Source organism: Chiloscyllium punctatum, chromosome 26 (assembly GCF_047496795.1).
Source record: "Chiloscyllium punctatum isolate Juve2018m chromosome 26, sChiPun1.3, whole genome shotgun sequence".
Taxonomy (NCBI): Eukaryota; Metazoa; Chordata; class Chondrichthyes; order Orectolobiformes; family Hemiscylliidae; genus Chiloscyllium; species Chiloscyllium punctatum.
This window is the reverse complement of record NC_092764.1, coordinates 74636869-74657864: the sequence shown is the minus strand read 5'-3', so window position 1 is coordinate 74657864 and position 20996 is coordinate 74636869. Positions and strand designations below refer to the sequence as shown.

The 20996-nt window shown below is 45.3% G+C and overlaps 1 protein-coding gene across 1 annotated transcript in view; it reads right to left on the bottom strand.

The window, feature by feature from the left end:
- Positions 1–11559: 11559 nt before the first annotated feature.
- Positions 11560–20996, bottom strand: part of e2f4 (E2F transcription factor 4) — a 48359-nt gene continuing 38922 nt past the window's right edge. Inside the window, exons 9-10 of the mRNA XM_072547655.1 lie at positions 20650–20694; positions 11560–20329 (exon numbers count right to left, since the gene is read on the bottom strand). Coding sequence (XP_072403756.1) covers positions 20214–20329; positions 20650–20694 — 161 coding nt within the window. The 3' untranslated portion in view covers positions 11560–20213. The remainder of the gene's footprint in view (positions 20330–20649; positions 20695–20996) is intronic.

The following is a 20996-nucleotide window of genomic DNA, read 5'->3' as shown; positions in this document are numbered from 1 at the left end:
TAATATCCTTGAAGGAAGGGTAATCTACGGAAATCTGGGGTTCTTAGCCGGTGTGGCCTACCTGTGACTCTGGACACACAGCAATGTGGCTCTCTGAAATGGCCTAGCAAGCCTCTCAGTTTAAGGGACGTTAGGGATGGGCAGTAAATGCTGCCCTTGTTAGTGATGCCCACATCCCACAACTGATGGAAACTGTCAAAAACATGGAAGGAAGTTGCACAATCAGACCAAGTGTCGTGTACAACACGGTGTTGATTAGTAACCCTGTGAACAACCATGTCTGACGATGGGACTCCGTCTCAATTTAGCTCTCTCGCTGCACTTGAAAACAAACACTATAATACCTTGGGGGCAACACATTGCTGGCGAATTCAGGAGGCAGATCTACCCCATTGACCAATCACAGCAGGAAGTGGAATGATCATACTCAACCAACCCAGGTTTGCAAGCCTCAGAACACCATGTGCAACACAAAAAATTATCCTGCCATTGGCCAGCATTTATTGAACAATCCAGACTGTGCTGGAAACTACACTGAAATCCAATCTACGATTATCAGTCAGGCTCAAAGTTAGATGTTGACACACAGGACTGTGTTTTATACGGGCAGAAAGACATACACCACAACTTCTTAATTGTGGAAATAGGGGCCAGGGAGACTGCCAATCTCTGTTGCATTTCAATGGCAACACCCTGACCAGGGTTTATCTCACTGGCCAAGGAATGAAGATTAACAGTTAACTGTTCTTGCCAATGATAGTCTGATTCATCAGCATCTCCTTCTCAGGCCGATAAACTGCTGATTCCTACTCCCCCCACTCTACATTCAAACTGTGGTTACCTTCATCCTAGTCCCTGATGAATGTAAGACAAAAATAAAACCTCACCTTTGTATCTCCTTTTTGCAGCATCTATCTATCTGTACATAGACGACTTGATAACCTTTTTTTGGACATCAGGGGTGAATCTTCCTTGCATATCTATTGTGGTTTGTCTGTGTTGGTTATTCTGTATTCATTCTGGCTGTGTTTATAAAGCTCAGTTCTTGAGACCTCGCTAATCAGCTGAGACTTCTATAATTCTGGTGTCTCTCTCTCTCACGTGAACTGCAGATTGGCGTGGTTAGAGTGGAATTGAATTAGGAGAAGTTTCATTTTAAAATAGCCCCAACCTCAGTGCGTGAGACTCAGCTACAAGGAAGTGGGGCCAGTCTTGGTTCTTGTTCCCAGTAACTGAAAGCAACTAAATTTAGTGTAAGAGTTTTCTGGGAAATGCTTTACTTTTTAAAGAAAAATGGACAAGTAAGTGTTGGTGAGACACAACAAGAGGGTGTGGATCTGTCTGTGAGAATGAAATTGTCAAAGTCAATTGGTTCAAGTGAATAGCTGCCTTGTATTTCTTGACCAAATTGTTTTGTTGGTATATATTCAACTGTACCCTCACTTCTCCTCACACAGGAACATGGGCATCAGCGTTCAGTGCCTACCCCTTGCTCTGAATGGCACGTAAGAGTGGCAAACTCCCTCCCCTAAAGACCACGACTGAACCACTGTGAGTTTATATGACAATTGGTGGTTGTCACGGTCACCATTATCGAGACTAAATTAATAGTCCAGATATGATTGAATTGAAATTACCCCAGCTGTCACTGTCAGGTTTGAACTAACATCCGCAGAGCATTAGCCAGGGCCCCCACATCCATAGTCCATCCATCTATCTCCTGCTAACATAAATGGATTGATTTATCTGTTAATTTGTACAGAGAGCCAGACCTGTATTCTAGCAGTTTTCACATGTAATGCCCCAAGGGGTATCCAAGCCAGTGAATTATGCTTGAACTGTAATCAATCTTTAAATGAAAAACACAGTAAACATCAGCATGGGAGGTGTTATGGACTAAACCAGACCACTCAAAACATCCTCAAGCAGGCAGCTCAGACCATAACTTTGCAATCTGTTTCGGTAAGTGTACAGTGAACATTGCTCAGAATAAGTTAGCTAGGTTGACTACTAGATTTTAAAACAGACAGAAATTTATTCACAAAACTACACAGTGAAACACGAAGAACAGAATAAAGAACCCCTACAGAACTCAGTCTATCCAACTAGACTTAATTATGCTGTTCCGAATATACACAACAGTCCCAATAAGCAAACTCCCTTTGAAACCCAGTATAAATGGAACACATGCTTACAGCTTGAAGTTGAGGGGCAGAAAAGAGAGAGAGTTTCCACACAGCTCCCTGTTGAACTTCCCAGTTCAAGACTGAACTAAACAGCTCAGCAAGAAAGCTGACCACTCCCCTTTCTATATATAGGTCACTTCTAAAACATGACCTCTTTGGCCTGATGTCTTATCTGTGTAGATATAAACAGTAGGCCTCTCAAAATCCTTTTCATCTCTGTACCAAAGCAGACTGATTGGACCCCAGCCTGGTTTATTGCCCCTCTGAACAAAATCAAGGACAGAGTCTCCTTGAGCCAAGGAACAGCTTTTAGGAAAATAAAGGGACTAGCTTTGTGACAGAAGGGCCAGGTTATTTGTTAGGAGCTGGCTGCTTGAGGGATAAATGCAGACCAGGACACCACAGAGAATTAGGCGAACGTGAGGACTGCAGATGCTGGAGATCACAGTCAAGATTAGAGTGGTGCTGGAAAAGCACAGCAGGTCAGGCAGCATCCGAGGAGCAGAAAAAATCGACATTTGGGAAAAAGCCGTTCATCAGGAAAGGGCTCGCTGCGCCACAGAGAATTACCCCACTCTGCTTTTGATTGGTGCAGTGGGTTCAACACCAAGTTGACATCAGAGGTCGACAATCTTTCATCAGGATTGGGAAAAAAACCAGAGTGGAAGTAGATTTCCAGCAAGGGATGGGTGAGAGGAGGAGAATTTGGTCTGCGATAAGATGGACAACAGGACGGGAAATAATGTCAAACGTGTCTGTTGCAGCTTTTTAATAATGTAATTCTTAGGATAGGAAATAGGCAGCCAGTAGATGTCGCACGAATGGATTCTCTTAAGGTATTCACTAAGGTCCTACAAAGTAGGTGAGTAAGCAGACTGAGAGCATGGGATTGGTCTGGACTGCAATTCATGAATAGGGGGTAAACCAGAGACAAAGGACAGTGCTCGAGTCCCAAATGGTCACCATCTATATCAGCGGTGTGAACATGTGCACCAAATACAATAGCTCCAAGTTTGCTGATGACAATAACATGAAGTGGGAAGGAGAGTTGAAGAGGCTTCAATGGGATTTAGACGCATTGACTGAGTGAGTGGGCAAGAGCACACCAGGCGGGATATAATGTGGAAAACATGTAAAGTTATCTAGTTTGGAACAGGAAACAAATGCCCAGCATTTCTCAGATGGTGAGAGATTATGAAGTGTACAAAAAGATCATCACAGACCTCCTTCCACCCACCCCATACTTGAAACCTATTTTACCTCGGAGTTTTCCCAATTCTGGTGAAAAGATTCGTCAGCCTGCAGTGTTAACGTGGATTCTCTCTCCACAGATGCTGCCAGACCTGTTGGGTTCCTCCAGGAATGTCTGTGTTTGTTTCTAACAGTACCGTTCACAGCCAGAGAGAGAGATAGTGTGTCCAGATCTCAGGTGAGGTCGTGATTATTCAGGATTGCGATGCGTTTGTGGTTGAATATCACCATAATGGCCATGGTCTGAACTTGCACAAATGGGGCGGCCTGTTACTTTGGGATCAGTAGGGCGAGTGAGAGAGCAAATCAGCAAGGAAGTGAAAAACGTTTTCAGAGAACATTGAAACTGGTCAACATTTTGAAAGACGGTCAAGATCTTGAGAGATTAATTGTGAGGATATCGTTGATGGATTTGTCTAGGTGGTAAATCTTTGGGATTCAGGATACAAATTGAATGTTTCAGGGTATGAGAGTTGGCAGGGAGGGTGCAATTCACAGCTTGTCCACATAGTGGTGCTGTGTTCAATACACATCTCCCCTGAACCATGCAGACTCCCCCACCCCCAGCTCAGTGTGGGGTATTCTCCTAATTCAGGAGCAGTGTCCATCCTGAGGAGACCAGGAGCCAAGAGGCGTGACCTAAACCATCTTGCATCATTAAGTAGGAAGTTCATGATGAAAGCACATTTGTTATCATTGTTTTACAAGAAATTGTGTCAATGGGTCCCAGGTTCGATTCCAGCCTCGGGCGACTGTCTGTGTGGAGTTTGCACATTCTCCCCGTGTCTGTGTGGGTTTCCTCTGGGTGCTCCGGTTAGGTGTGCAGGTTAGGTGAATTGGCTATGCTAAATTGTCCATAGTGTTAGGTGTAGGGGAGGGTTACTCTTTGGAGGGTCAGTGTGGACTGGTTGGGCCGAAGAGCCTGTTTCTACACTGTAGGGAATCTAATCTAATCTAATGTAACTTTAATGAAATGTATTCTCTGTTGTAATATGGAAAAACTCAGCCAATTTGTATACCAGCAGCTTCCAGGTACAGAGATTTGATAATAATTAGTTAATTAGTTTTTATTGATGTTGCTTGTAGGATAAATATTGGCCAGGACAAAACTGTGCTCCCATGGGTGAATTTAAAAGTTGCCATTGCACTTTATTTTTGAAAGAGAGCAGTGTTCTCTCTGCTCTTTTTCAAAAATAGTGCTATGGTAACTTTTAGATTCACCCATGGGAACATAGTTTGCCCCTCTTCTTAACACTTTATCTGATCAACACCTATGACACTGCAGAACTCCCCATGTAGCAAATTGTACGGGTGGCTCAGTAGTTAGCGCTGCTGCTTCACAGCGCCAAGCACTGGAGTTTGATCCCAGCCTTGGGTGACTGTCTGTGGAGTTTGCACATTCTCCCAGTGTCTGTGTGGGTTTCATCCCGCACCCCAAAGATGTGCAGGTCAGGTGAATTGGCCATGCTAAATTGCCCATAGTGTTCAGTGCATTAGTCAGAGGGAAATGGGTCTGGGTGGTTTACTCTTTGGAGGGTCGGTGTGGACTTGTTGGGCCAAACGGCCTGTTTCCACACTGTAGGGATTCTATGACAATGTATACAAAAACAGAAATTGCTGGGAAAGCAGCATCTATGGAGAGAAATCAGAGTTAACGTTTTGGATCGAGTAACTCTTCCTCAGAACAAATTGTACGTTGGCCTTTACAGTAATATGGTAGTCACGATTTGGAGATGCCGGGGTGCCCTTCATCAGGTGGTTGTGGAGATGAAGGGGCAGCGTTCTGAAAGCCAGTGCTTCCAAATAAACCTGTTGGACTATAACCTGGTGTTGTGTGATTTTTAACTTTACTGCAACAAGATGAGTATAGGAGTAAAAGATTTCTTAATTCTATTCTACAGAACCTTAGCGAGACCACACCTGGAGTACTGTGAGGATATATATGGAGAGTGTACGGTGGAGGTTCATCAAAATGAGCTGCTGGAATAAAAACAGAAAATGCTAATGAATCATAGTAGCTTTATCAACTTCTGTGGATAGAGAAATAGAGTTAATGTTTTTTGTCTAATATATCTCTTCTTGAGAACAATGGAACCTGGTATTACTGTGGTTGTCCTATGAAGAGAAATATTTTGAAGACGGACTCGCATCAAAACCTCAAATTCTTACAGGGCTCGACAGGGGAGATGCAGGAAGTATCTCTTTCTTTCGTCTCAGAGAATCTAGCACAAGGCGTGGAATCTCGTAAGGATTAGGTTATTTAGGACAGAGATGATAAGAAATTGCTTCAAGGAAGGTGGTGAATCTTTGAAATGCTGTACCCCAAGAGGCTTAGTCATTGATTATGCTCATGACTGAGATGACAAGATTTCTGCATGCTAAAAACGCAAAGGGATGAGGTAGCGACCAATTACAGTTGTGATATCGAAGTAAATTCCCCAGCCGAGCCTGAAAACTTTCTGGTGATCTTTCTTCAGAATAAGGGTCACTGGATTCGAACTCTGTCTCTCGTTCCACAGATGCTGCCAGACCTACCGAGTTTATTCAGCTATCTCTGCTTTGGTTTCAGGCCTCCAGCATCGCAGTTCTTCATTTCATTAAACTGGAAATAGTTCCCCTTCATTCCTTGGAACTTGGCCCCAGGACATGCGAGCCTAATCAGGTAAGCATGGTAGATTCACCTGCCTAAAGAACATTAGTGAAGCAAATGGTTTCTGACCATATGATGCAAGACAAGTAGACCATTCAGTGCATTGAGCCAACTCCACAGAACAGAACACTTTGGGTTACCATGTGCAAAATTCACCAAATTCCTCTGTTCTGTACTTTTCTGCAGTTTAAATGCAAATTTAAATAATATTCAACTTAAATAAATTTCAAATAAAATTCAACTTAAGTAAATAAATTCAATTTAAATAATATTCAACTCCTCTAGTCCTGCCAAGGTGCACAACCTCACATAATCTAGGGTGGCAAGGTGGCTCACAGTACGAGGGACCAGGGTTCAATTCCCGCCTCGGGTAACTGTCTGTGTGGAGTTTGCACATTCTCCCTGTGTCTGTGTGGGTTTCCTCCGGGTGCTCCAGTTTCCGCCCACAGTCCAAAGATGTGCAGGTCAGGTGGATTAGCCGCGCTAAATTGTCCTTAACGTTAGGTGAAGGGGTAAATGTCGGGGAATGGGTCTGGGTGGGTTGCTCTTCGGAGGGTCGGTGTGGACTTGTTGGGCCGAAGGGCCTGTTTCCACACTGTAGGGAATCTAATCTAATTTTATTGGAAGGTGGAGCTGACTCAATGGGCTGAATGGTCTACTAAGTAATAGGTAAAACAAATGGAATTTTGGCTTTTAGTTTAAAAGGGAGCTGAGTATAAAATTAGGGAGGACTTCCCATAACTATACAAATCACGGCCAGTTTTGCACCCTTTATCCTAAAGGAGGATATAGCGGCATTAGGGGCAGTCCAGTCAAGGTTCACTAGATCAATAGCAGATATGGAGCGACTGTCTAATGAGGACAGGTTGAGTAGATTGGGCCTGTGCTGAGTGGAGGTTTGAAGGAGGAGGTGACCTTACTGAAGCACAGAGCATTCTTAGGGGGCTTAACAGGAAAGATGTGGGGAGGTTGATGTGGGACAGCATAGGACCAGAGGGCATTACCTCAGAATAAAGGGTTACCCCATTCACGACAAAGATGGAGAGGAATTTCTTCTCCCCGAGGGCAGTGAATTTGTGGAATTCTTTGCTGCAGAAGGTTTTTGACACTGGGTCAATAAATATATAGGCTGAGATATTTAAACCATCAAGGGAGTCAAGTGGAGTTCAGAATCAGATCAGCCATGATCTCAATGAGTGGCAGAGCACACTCAAACGGGCTGAATGGTCCACTTTTACCCCTATGTCTATGGGACAGTGCAGAAAATGGTGCTGATGTCGAAGATCGGCCATGTGATTAGATTAGATTAGTTACAATGTGGAAACAGGCCCTTCGGCCCAACAAGTCCACACCGACCCGCCGAAGCGCACCCACCCAGACCCATTCCCCTACATTTACCCTGCACCTAACACTATGGCCAATTCACCCTAACCTGCACATTTTTGGACTGTGGGAGGAAACCGGAGCACCCGGAGGAAACCCACGCAGACACGAGGAGAATGTACAAACTCCACACAGTTAGTCGCCTGAGGCGGGAATTGAACCCGGGTCTCTGGCGCTGTGAGGCAGCGGTGCTAACCACTGTGCCACCGTGTCGCCCACTAATGTCTCAATGAACGGCAAAGAGAACCCGATGGGTCAAACGGTCTACTTTCACTCCCATTTTCCCTCTCATCATCTAATAACCCAGGACCAGGTCAGCACAGCTATCAGGCAGGGTTCCATTTTTGTGATTACCAACAGTTTGGAAATGTCTGTCTTTTACTCAGCCCTGGGATGTTCTCGTACAGGTGGGAGGGATGGGGAGGGACAACAGGGATTAATGACCCTGTTCCAAAGAGTGAGCAGGAACAGAGGAGCTCATGGTTTGTTTGCATTAATCTTTCAAAGTGGCCGGTCACACAGCAAATTGTTAACAAAGCATCACGCACAAAACCAGGCAAGTTATACTGAACCTTTACATAGCTCAAACAAATGCCCAGCTGCAACACAGTGTCCAGTTTTGGTCAGCACTCATTAGCAAGATGCAAAGGTTGTTGAGAAAGTGCAGAGATTTACCAAAATGACTCCAGGGGACAAGGTAATTTAGTTGCAATGTTGCAAAGTCAGGACTAAAGGAGATTGAGGGGAGATTTGACTGAGGTACACGACGACAATGTGGGCACAAGCCCTAACGCCCAAAACGTCGACTCTCCTGCTCCTCGGATGCTGCCTGACTGGCTGTGCTTTTCCAGCACCACACTGGTTTAGATCTCATAGTTAAAGAAGGGCTGTTCTCAGTGGCTGATGGCACCAATGATCAGGTCGCAGATGTGTTTGGTTTTGGGCAAGAGGTGCCAGGACGTTTTAGGAAATAATTATGTGACAAGTGGTAACGATCTCTATGACCTGGAGATGAATGTCTGCAAAAAAAAAATGTGGTGGTGCAAGCCAAGATTTGAATGAAAAGGCACGAGGGAACCAAAGCTCCAGGACGACGAGATTGGAATGAATAGGACGGACGATATTGCTGTTCGGGAGCCAGCATCGAGTCCACGGCCTCCTCCTGTGCCAAAAGTCTTCATGCATAGCATCTACTTAGATTACCATCCCATGATCTAACTCATCTGCTAATGTCACCAATCAGGCGCTGAACTACATAATGGTATCCCTGCTCAGGTGGTGAATACATCACTCTCAGCGAACAGCAAAAGGTTGATACCCCACTGGAAACTTAATTTGCACCAATTGCCATTGACTGGAATGGCCCTCACCAAAGTAAACCTGCAGCTCACTTACGGTAAAGTCCATACCTTGAATTAGTCGCACCGAACTTCAGTAAGGCCAGATATTTGCAGGAGAAAGTGAGGACTGCAGGTGCTGGAGATCAGAGCTGAAAATGTGTTGCTGGAAAAGCGCAGCAGGTCAGGCAGCATCCAAGGAGCAGGAGAATCGACGTTTTGGGCATGAGCCCTTCTTCAGGAATGAGGAAAGTGTGTCAAGCAGGCGAAGATAAAAGGTAGGGAGGAGGGACTTGGGGGAAGGGCGTTGGAAATGTGATAGGTGGAAGGAGGTTAAGGTGAGGGTGATAGGCCGGAGTGAGGGGTGGGGTCGGAGAGGTCAGGAAGAAGATTGCAGGTTAGGAAGGTGGTGCTGAGTTCGAGGGTTAGGACTGAGACAAGGTGGGGGGAGGAGAAATGAGGAAACTGAAGAAATCTGAGTTCATCCCTTGTGGTTGGAGGGTTCCTAGGCGGAAGATGAGGCGCTCTTCCTCCAGCCGTCGTGTTGCTATGGTCTGGCGATGGAGAAGTCCAAGGACCTGCATGTCCTTGGTAGAGTGGGAGGGGGAGTTGAAATGTTGAGCCATGGGGTGGTTCTTCCTGACCTCTCCGCCCCCACCCCTACCCCGGCCTATCACCCTCACCTTAATGGGTGGCACGGTGGCACAATGGTTAGCATTGCTTCCTCACAGCGCCAGAGACCTGGGTTCAATTCCCGCCTCAGGCGACTGACTGTGTGGAGTTTGCACGTTCTCCCCGTCTGCGTGGGTTTCCTCCGGGTGCTCCGGTTTCCTCCCACAGTCCAAAGATGTGCAGGTCAGGTGAATTGGCCATGCTAAATTGCCCGTAGTGTTAGGTAAGGGGTAAATGTAGGGGTATGGGTGGGTTGCGCTTCAGCGGGTCAGTGTGGACTTGTTGGGCCAAAGGGCCTGTTTCCACACTGTAATCTAATCTAATCTAATCACCTTAACCTCCGTCCACCTATCGCATTTCCAATGTCCTTCCTCCCTACCTTTTATCTTAGCCTGCTGGACACACTTTCCTCATTCCTGAAGAAGGGCTCATGCCCGAAACGTCGATTCTCCTGTTCCTCGAATACTGCCTGACCTGCTGCGCTTTTCCAGCAACACATTTTCAGCATATATTTGCAGGGCCTACAGGCCAATTGCTGAGAGAGCCTGGACCAGGTGCCTGCTCAATGTGAAGGTCTCGCTCCCCAGTGGCTGATTTTACCCACTGTGCTGACAGGAATCCGAGCACTGGGAGGGAGCTGCTGCCTACAGCCAATACTAAGCCCCGAGCCAACAGCTCCAAAACACAACAGACAGAGCGAGTCTTGGAAATAATCAGTAGGCCACACAGTGTGTGCAGACAGAAATCAGAGCTGGTATTTCAGGTTGACAAGTTCATCAAATCACAGGAAATGTAAACGTTTCTATCAAACTGCAGAAACTATCACTTCGTTCAAACAAGAGTCCGGTTTATATATTTGAACTGAATGAACCAGCCCTTCCACTCCAGTTTCTGTACTGAGCTGAAACAAGTTGGGTTGTATACAGGCAGTGAAGTTGGTTTCTGCCCTGTCGGGGCACCTTCCTACCACTATTCCACCAAGGGAATAGGCCAAGCATCACCTGATTGCACCCAACCAACCGAGAAATAGAAAAGGGGGAGGTGATGGCCGAGGGACATTCATCCAGAGGCCAGACAATGACCTGCGGACCCAGCTTGACATCCCATCATGGCAGGTGGTGGAATTTGAGTTCAATCCTCAATTAAGAGTCTAATGATGATCACGAATCCATTGTCGATTGTTGGGGGAAAAACTCATCTGGTTCACCAAAATCCTTTAGGGAAAGAAACTGCCATCCTTGTGTGTTCTGGCCTGTACGTGACTCCAGGCCCACAGCAATGTGGTTGGCTCTTAACTACTGGGCAATTAGGGATGAGAAATAAATGCTTCCTAGGCAGTGATGCCACATCCTGTAAATGAATAAAAAAATGCAAAGGAACGGTTTGGAGGGATATGGGCCGGGTGCTGGCAGGTGGGACTAGATTGGGTTGGGATATCTGGTCGGCATGGACGGGTTGGACCGAAGGGTCTGTTTCCGTGCTGTACATCTCTATGACTCTAAATCTGACACACCCAGGGTCACCAATAGCTGACTAACAAAAAAGCCTTGAGGATCATGTTAGAGCCAGATTCCTATTTTGAAAACCACAGGCTTCAGTTTGAAAGTAAAGAGCTGGAAGATGATGAATAGGGTGAGAGTGACAGAGCCCAGGAGAAAGCATAGGCTGTTGGTCTGAAATTCAGTGTGAAGACAAGCAGAAGAATCGGTCATTGGAAATGTTTGTTGTATGCGCACTAACCTGCTTCTGAAATTTAAGGTGGTGGTCCTAATGTTGTGGCGTTTGGTGCCACATTGTGGGATTGGTACACTCACGAGGAAGCCGATTTGTCTGCAGCAGGATACAGTTCGGAGGTGGGGACAGGCACCATCGACCTCTTTTCAGAAAAGTGCAGCTATCAATACTAGCTGGAGGCAGGACAGAGTCTATGCAATCGCAAGGACAAATCCCACTCACTCAAAACCCAGGGGAAGTCCGTCTTAATTCACACACTGAACAAAATGGCCACTCCTGCTCTGGGCTCTGGGATTGTTAATCACCAGAGATCAAAAAGCTATATGTACTGATGGGAAGCAATTAATTCAAAAAACAGGATTTGTTTTTATTAAGACACTGTACAATTCCCAAATGCATTGTGGTTAACACGACAACAGTACAAGGAAGAGCTGCCAAAGGAGGGGCACTAATAAGGAGACACATGCATTTATCACCTGGCATAAAACAGCCAAACATGGTACATTGCTCAACCAATAAAATAAAGCTCATAAAAACAAAAATTATAAAGGGGGGGGAAGCACAATACAATTTCTTAAGCTGAGGAAACATTGTATGCAAACATGTGACAATAAAGTTGTAGTATTTCAAAATGATTTTCCTCAACTGACTCAGATACTATTAAAATACAAGAAGAAAAATAATATATAAATTCTTCCTTTGCAAAGCTACTGTCTACAATGGAATGACCATCTGTTGTCTTATGATACAATATAAACATCTGATTTCTCTAAAGTGCTATATTGAGATGAATATCAATTTACGAAAGACCGTATTATAAATTCTACAATAACTGGTATGTGTTGATTTTAAATGTCCCCCTCACAAAAGTACAAAAATAATTTTTTTTCTTCTTGAGAACCAAATAAAAAGTGTTATCTTACATTCTTATCATAAAACGCCACCCATAAATCCCTAACTAGACAAAGCAAAGTGATAAAACAATCCAAAAGGAAAATATCAAAGACGCTGGAAAATACTCAGCAGGTCTGGCCACATCTGTAGACAGAGAAACAGAGTTAACAATTTAGGCCAAAATATTTTCCAGAAGTAATGAAAAGTCATTGTCCTGAAACACAAACTCTGACTTTCCCTCGCCACAGATGGTACCCGAGCTGCTGCACATGCCCAGCATTATTTTGTTACTGTTAAAACAATCCAACTGTCTTTAGCTTAAAAGAAATGGGAGGGGTCACTAGCTTTTACAAGGAGTCAAACAGTCAGGCAGTAGATTTAAAATGTGTGACGATGGCACTAGGCAAAACTGAAACTTTGTTTATTGAGAAAGGGGGTGGAAAGCCAAAGGATCTCCCACCCTGCGGGACCCGAACTCAGATATCCAGTGTGACAACCATACTTTCAGCCCCTCATTTTCAGTAAAATATCCTCTACTGCCTAGTAACCAGCCTCATTCTATATATACACAAGCACTCACACACACACACAGACTCTCTCTCTCTCTCACACACACACACACACACACACACACACAGACTCTCTCTCTCTCTCTCACACACACACACACACAGACACACACTCACACAGACTCTCTCTCACACACACACACACAGACACACAGACACAGACTCTCTCTCTCTCACACACACACACACAGACTCTCTCTCTCACACACACACACACACACACACACAGACAGACACACACACACATACACAGACACACATCTGATCTTTTAGCTCAAACAATGAACAAGGGACTTATGACAAGTTAAGGGGTCCAGGAGATGAAAGTAAACCTGAAATTAGGGCCACTTTAGATATATCTCTTGTCTTCAGTATTTTTAAGAGTCTTCATCCTTTTAGGGTAGTCTTTCAGGGTGGAAGGCTTGGGTTTTACACCACGTAAAGCCTTTTACATTCAAGTTAAATTCAGCTAACTATTAAATCAAAATTTCTTTTGACAACTGAACTGTCAAGCCCCAGGAATTCAAACGTCCATACAAAGAATGTCGGGGGCATGTTTAAAAACTCCCTTTTAAAATACCTTCAAATTAAAACCAACACAAAAATCGAGGAAGCCATTAACCTCATTATTCTCTTTTGCCCAAGGATTATGGGTGGATGGGAGAGAGGCCCAAAAACAGCTCAGCAAGCTCCAAACCAAATCCAACATTAGAACACTGCGCATGGGTTCAATAAAATTTCAAATACAAACAGGCCTTCCTTTCAACAAATCATGGGTTACTACTTGGATTTGAGGCAGGATCCTCAGCCAGGTTCCATGGTGTGGTTTTTCTGTTAAGCTTTCAGAGAGTCAGGTTTTAAAACAACAGAGCTTCAGGTAAGGCCAATGCTGGGCCTGTAGTGTTGGAAACTAGAAAGTTCCGACAGCAGTGAGCCGGCGATCGATGAGCAATGTGTACAGACGGTTGGAGCCTTTCGCTCTTCATGTTTACGGCGAAAAGATGCAACAGTGGGGAGCCTTGAAACCTCTCAGGAATCATCAAGGCATATTTTACCCAATTCCACCTGTTACCTTAAACTAAAATGGTTTAATTGGGGTTTTTGATTTAGTGGCCCTCCTGTGTGCTAGGTAACACAAATTTGACTGCAGTACCTCGACAATTTAGATCCGAAAGGAGGGTCCAAGCCCCCATGAGCAGGAAAGCAGTGAAATTCAAAAGACTGCAAGAGAAGAGGTAGGTGAAGACAGTGAACAGCTAAAGGATTTCTTACACAGAACAGTATGCTGCTCTGATATTGAGAAAGTTTGAATTGGAACAGGAGAAGGCCGCAGCAAGGAGGACCGAAGAAGAAAATGCATCAAGTTGTGACAAGGAGAAAAGAGGGATTAATCTCTCCCACCCAGGTACGAGAGAGTCTCTCCACATCAAGGTAGTGTTCATGTCTTGGGTGGACATTAGCTCCAAGGAGAGTTTAATCTGATCAGGTGCTCAAATGGAAGTGTTGAAGATTCAGGAAAGGGGAGGGGGACAAAGGATATCCAAATCAAGCAAAAGGAGGTACTATAAAGCTTTTACAAAAGGTTGCTTTGCCTCAGGCTTCAAATTGGAGCACAGCGTCCAATGTGATATCTTCATATCTTCAAACAGCAGCTGAAGGCGTTGGATACTATGGACTGTGGACCTTGACAATATTCCAATCACAGAACTGAAGTCCTGTGCTCCTCTAGACAAGCTGTTCCAGTTCAGTTATAACACTGACATCAACCTGACAACACTGGATAACATGTGAGTATGTCCTGTGTCCAGAGTCAGGGACAAATCCTGTCAATTGCCTTCCGACAACTCTATGCTCAATCATCAGTAAAACGATGGAACACCATCAACTGCAAAGTGGAAAGGAATAATCTGCTGTCCCTCAATTTGAGTTTCACCATGTCCCCAGTAGCTCTTGACCTCATTACAGAGTCTCGCACCAAACATGGATGAAAAGTGGGGAAATCCTGAGCTGCAGCGAGTGCCACTTCAATTGACTGCAATGCACTTGTGGCATCAAGGAGGCCAAATGAAACGGAAGTCAATGGGACTCGCTTTTGGTTGGAGTCATACCGAGCATAAAGGAAGATGGTTGTGGTTGTTGGAAACCAATCCTCTGAGCTCCACAACATCTCTGCAGGAGCTCCTCAAAACAGGCCCAACTGTCTTCAGCTGCTTTGATGATCTTCCAGCCATAACTGCAGGAAGTATGGTTGTGTTATCGTCAGTGAAAGATAATCAGTACTATTCCTAACTTCTCAGAGACTGAAGAAGCCTGTGTCCAAACGAAGCAGCCAAGTTCACATGCGATAAGACCTGGACAACATCCAGGACAACTGGACCTGGACAACCGATTTTTGGCAGCTAACATTCCTCTCACACAAGAACCAGGCAATAACCAATGTCTAACAAGAGAGAATCTAATCATACCCCCTTCACATTCAGTGGCATTTCTATCACTGGAACAGTCCTTATCAAAGGCTGGGGATTACCTTTGACTAGAAAGTGAACTGGACTAGCCACATTAACACTGCAGCTCTAAGCACAGGTCAGAGGTTGAGTAGAAACTCACCTATTGTCTCCCCAAAGTCTGTCCACAATCCACAATGGGAATATGGTGGTATATTCCCCACTTGCCTGGATGAGTGCAGTTCCACCAACACTCTAGAAGCCTGACAGCATCCCTGTCAGAGCAGCCTGCTTGTTTTGGCACCCTACCCACCAATTTCAACATTCACTCCCTCCCACACTGATGCAGAGTGTGTACCCTCTACAAGATGCATTGCAGAACTCACCGAGGCTCCTTAGACAGCACTTTCCAAATCAATAATCGCCTTTGCCTTGAAGGGCAAGGGCAGCAGATACATGGAAACACCACCACCAGCAAGTGCTCTCCCAAGCCACTCAGCACCCCGATTTGGGAACTCTATCGCCATTCCTTCACTGTCACTGGATCAAAGTCCTGTAAACTCCTTCCTAACACTACTGTGGTTTCTCTACAACCCAAAGCCTGCAGCAGTTTAAGACGACAGCTCAGCACCATCTTCTTGTGAGCTATGAGGGCTGAGCTACCAATGCTGGCCGAGTCAGTGATATACACAGTTGCTGAATAAAACAAAACATCTAGGCCGAACCCTTCAGGAAGTATGTCAACGCCTCGGAGAGGGTGCAGAAACACTTTACGAGAATGGTAGCAGAGATGAGACACCTCATTGTGTGGAAACAGTACCAGCTTGCAGAGTAGACAAAGTCAATGGAGGTTTCAACAAAGCATTACAATCACGAGAGACTTCGATACAATAGATACCTACATAAAACAACGTTGGTCAGCCAAGGTCTGAGACCCAAGCTCATTGGCAAGACAGCGAGAAATTTCTAATCTCTCTTCTAAAGCAAATTGTTATCAACTGCAATGTACTGCCCTAAAGGATGGTCAAAGTAGATTAAATGGACACTCAAAAGGGAAGTGGATAAACATGGGGAAACAATTGAAGAGCTAAAGGGCATCGGGACTAATTTCATAGATCTTTCACAGAGCGTGCAAAGGCACCTGGGCATAAAGAGCCTCCTTCTGAGAAAAGGAAAGAGAGTTGGAGGGGAACATCTGAGGTGAACTGTCAAGCCAAAGTGGCCGTTCCCATCAGTATTGTATCTGTGCAACATTCTAGCTGGTAGATATAGCACCAGCTAAGTGCATGAATGTGTTGATAACACAGGAATGGGGAACGTTACATAGGAACACATTGTGCTTACCTTGAAGTAATACATAAAACCAAAGGGCTTCACTGAAGAAGCTATACCTTGATGGCTAGTAACAGGACAAGTGAGGGAGAGAGAAAAAGACACTGATACATACAAATGAGAGAGACAGGGAGAGGCAAGAAGGATGTGCGCAAACGAGTGAGAGAACACAAGCAATCTGGAGTGATCGGTCCAGATTGGGCCATATTTCAGAGACACCAACGGTCTCAGTCAAACATCTCAATGAAGGCTGAATCTCTTTAATGCCACATCTGGGTAAACAAGGCGATCGCTATGAAACGGAGCAGGTCCAGAGGAGATTCACCACGATGCTGCCTGGAATGGAGCACTTCAGCAAAGGAGAGAGGCTGAAGAAGCTCAGGTTGCTTTCTTTGGAGGAGAGAAGGTGGAGGCAGGAACAGCTGTTCACCTTACTCAAAGGTCAATAGCTAGGGGGCACAACCTTAAAGTGAAAGGCAGGAAATCTGACAGGATTTGAGGAAAAGATTTTTCACCCAGAAGGTGGTGGGGGTCTGGAATGCATTGCCTGAGAGAGTAAAGCAGATGAGTACTTGGATGAGCACTTGAAATGTCATAACACTCAAGGCTCTGGGCCTAATGCAGGCCAGTGGGACTAGTGTAGGTACTCATGTACTTTTAGCGGTACAGTCTCAATTGGCCAGACAGCCTCTTCAGTACTACATGGTTCTATAAATAATGAGGGTAATTGAACTGAGAGCGTAAGAAGCTGGCCCCTGTGAAACCACAACAAACCTCAGTTGTGAACACTGCACGCTAAGAGACGTGACTAGTCCCTGAGTGAGTCACGAGACATGGCCCAGGAACTCATCAAAGGTCAGCAGTAGGTCAGTGAATAAAGACAGCTCTCCTGGAAGACTATTAGTGCTCACTGAGGTCTGTGTCAGGAAATACAAGGGGCATTCGGTAAAACTTGACAGGAAGAGAGAGTGGTCATGTGTAGGAGTGGAGTTCAAACAATGGACCCAGCCCAGCACAGGAAGATAGTTCTGTACGATATAAGGCTAGTCTGATGGGTGGGAACATTCAAACCAGAATCACCTGATATCACAGCTACAAGCTATGAAATATAGGACACTCTCCTTCACCTTGAACAGTGGCTCCCTGGCCTGAAACGTCAGCTCTAGTCAACACTCGTTCGGCTGGTTGTAGAGTGAGCAAGCCCATGAACTACTCAGTTCCTCCCTGTCAGATATACCACTGCACGCATCTCCGACACAAACCGGATTCCACCCACAATTACCTCCAGTTTCTGACTGTCTGTTTCCCTTTAAGGCAACACTTTAACTTCTTAGTGCAACATAAGCAAAGCATTCAATTGAAACATTCACTCCCTCCACCACTGACCCACTAGCAGCAGCGTTTACAGTCAAGATGCACTGTAACAAGGCTCCTTACACAACACAGTTCAAACTCACAACCTCTACTACTTAGGAGAGCAGCAGATAATACATGGGAACACCACAACTCACAGTTCCCCATCAAGCCATAAATCATCCTGACTTGGAAACATATCGTCATTCCTTCAATGTCACTGGGTCAAACTCCTGGCCCACCCTTCCCAACAGCATTCTGGTTGTCCCTACACCAGATGCAGCGGTGCAAGGCAGCTGCTCACCCTTCCCCCCTTCAAACAGAGCAACTAGGGAGAGGCAAGAAATGCTGGCCCAGCCACTGACATTCACATCTCATGTACGGACAGAAAAAAAAACATTGTTTTGCAGCGTGATCAACGTTTCACTGAACTCTCATCTCGGGCATAGAGGAAGGAAAGGCATGCAGAGATAGAAAATCATCTAGAACCGGGGCACCACGTAGCACTGTTGCCATGTTCCGTCTGTCAGGCTAGATACCAACAGGAAGTGAAACAACTCAATGAGTTCCCCAATTCTCACTCTTCTCCTCTAGATATGAAGCAATGAGGATGTTAGGCCCTCTCTTGTTAGTGTGCTACCTTTGTAGTGAGACACATTGTAGAACAGTGACACCCAGCTGGGTTCTAAGCATCCAGACTTCCCTGAGCCCCATCGTGAGGCAAGCCCCAGTAAAACTCTCAATCACTATCCCACCCCCAACTTGTCTTCAAATCCCCCCCCCAGGAGTTAACGGAATCCACCTTGAGTCAGGCCAAATGGCCGAGCCATTTAAGATCCATATTATGTTTAACCAAGGAATGGAGTTTGAATTTTACCACTACGTGTATGTGCAATGTCAGGCACAAGTAGGTTTTGCTTAAGGTGAGCCATTCTGACTTTAACTTGCTCCATAAACAATGCCACAGGTCACCACGGTGATAATCACCAGGAAACAGCCTCAGCACCATCTTCACCCATGAGCACATTGGAAGACATCAACTAGGGAAAGCAGATTGTCATGACAACTGGTGGCAGTGTGACTTTTGACTGTACAACTGATTGTGCTTCTCATGGGCAACATCAGCAGCCTGACAGTGGTCCATGAGGGGAGCTCCTCAAGGAGTCAAGAAAGTGGGAGAAACAGGTTGGGGGACGGGGGGAGTTAAAAATACTTAAAATAGTGCCACAGGTTCACATCCAAGCTGACAAGGCCACTCAAGAGTGACCGTCCTTTGCAATACACTATGAGAAAAGCAATTTACATGTCAACTCTTCAGTGGCGATGGCATTTCAAGAACCACCCTTTGGAATCACAACCTTTGGAACTACCCAAATAGGCTTTCCAATCCCTTTCAATGGAAGGTCAATTCTTAAAAAGCGACAAAGGAGTCACCAAATTATCGCAGCACAGAAGAAAGCCATTCAGGCCACCCACTGGGTGAGGTTTGACAGCGTACTTGTCCATTTGCACCAATCTTATAATCCATTTAGCCTGGATGAGCAGGATTGCATACATTGGATGAGTAGAAGCAGTGGGAATCAGACTGGAAACAGTGTCCAAACCGACATTAAAAAGAGGCAACACACCTGCAGTTCTGGAAGATTACAGAGGTGGATATTGAGGAGGAAATCAGCTTTTAAAGTAACCTGATCGAGAACAAGTGTTGGATTAAAAATAAAATTAAGCACAAAAACAAAACATCCTCATCTCAACTTCTAAACTGACCAAGGTTTATAATGCCCACCTGCCACGGAAGAGACTATTCGATCTGGTGAGGTCGTACGTTGAACAGTTAGTGGAAGGAGATAGGGCTAGTACTGAAGAGGCCAGTGGCACGATCCATTGAAAGCAGATGGGGGAGGGGGGGGGAAGGGAAAAATGTCTCGACAATAAACAGAAGGCAGTCTTGGCACCGTAAAGCGTGAGAAGATGGCTTTTCACATGAAGTGTCAATCCAGAGCAGCTGACTCCAATCCAGGTACCTGGAAGACCAGCTTCATTCCCAGCCACCACCTCCAGGGGGCACCACACAGCGATATCAATGATAGAGTTAGCCAGACGTCTGCTTGGCCACTAAAGGAACGATCAATATATCTGAGAACGTGGAGACAATTTTAAAAAAAAAGGAAAGAAAACCAATAGCAATTTGGAAATCATCCATCTGTTGACAACCTTTGCCTCTTCCATTATTTCTTCACCATATTCAGATGCAGTTACATCAAAAGTTCATCTCACTCCAGGGAGACTGACTTAGAATTTGCAAAAGACGTCTGTTTTTTTTATAAAAAGTTTTTTTTTGTTAAAAAAAATGTTTTTTTTTTAAAAGTTCAATACACAGCTGACCGACTGCAAAGTTTGTTGATAGGTCAAAGGTTAAGTATTGGCACATCAAATAGATCACAGACGCCTTCGCTGTCGTCGAGGTTGAAGTAATAGTCGTGGTCTCCTGGTGGCGGAGACAGCCTCAGCAGAGGAGCAAACACTGTAAGGGAGACAGGACAGGTGACACAGTTAAACAACGGAGCACACAACAGGAGGCACTCAACGTGAGGCCTGGCTGGCAATGATGCAGGAGGAAGGAGGAATCACGTAGACAGGCCTGCCCAGCTGCCTCTCAGTGGTCACAGGGAAACCCCCCCCCCCACTCCCTCCAAAGCCAAATGAACCGCACGTCCCTGAAAGGGCTCCCATTCCTCCGAAATGGTCCAATCCAGCCATCTCTTAGAGCTCAGACACCAGAGAAGAATCTCTCCACCCTACCCTTCCCCCACTTCTTGGGGCTCCCCTGTTTGAAATGCTCACCTTCTGAAGACATCAGCTCGTCTATGAGGTCGGAATCCATACATTCTGCAAAACAGAAACAAGGAATCTGCCACGGTGTTGCAAGGTGACCAAGTGATGTGTTACAGTTGGGCCAGCGAGCACCGAAGCAGCTCTATCTGGTCTCCAGACCACCTCCCCACTCCCAGCCAATCCCTCAATCTGCTACAGTGGGAATCATAAATGCCCAATCATTTCCAAATCTAATTAACAAAGAGAAAGCCACACTCCCCAGCCACTTATGTCCCTCCCCTCGGCTACTTTATAATGAAGCTTCCAATTATAAAGGGCACTATTCTTTCTTGGAGTCCATTCTGGTCATTAGTCAT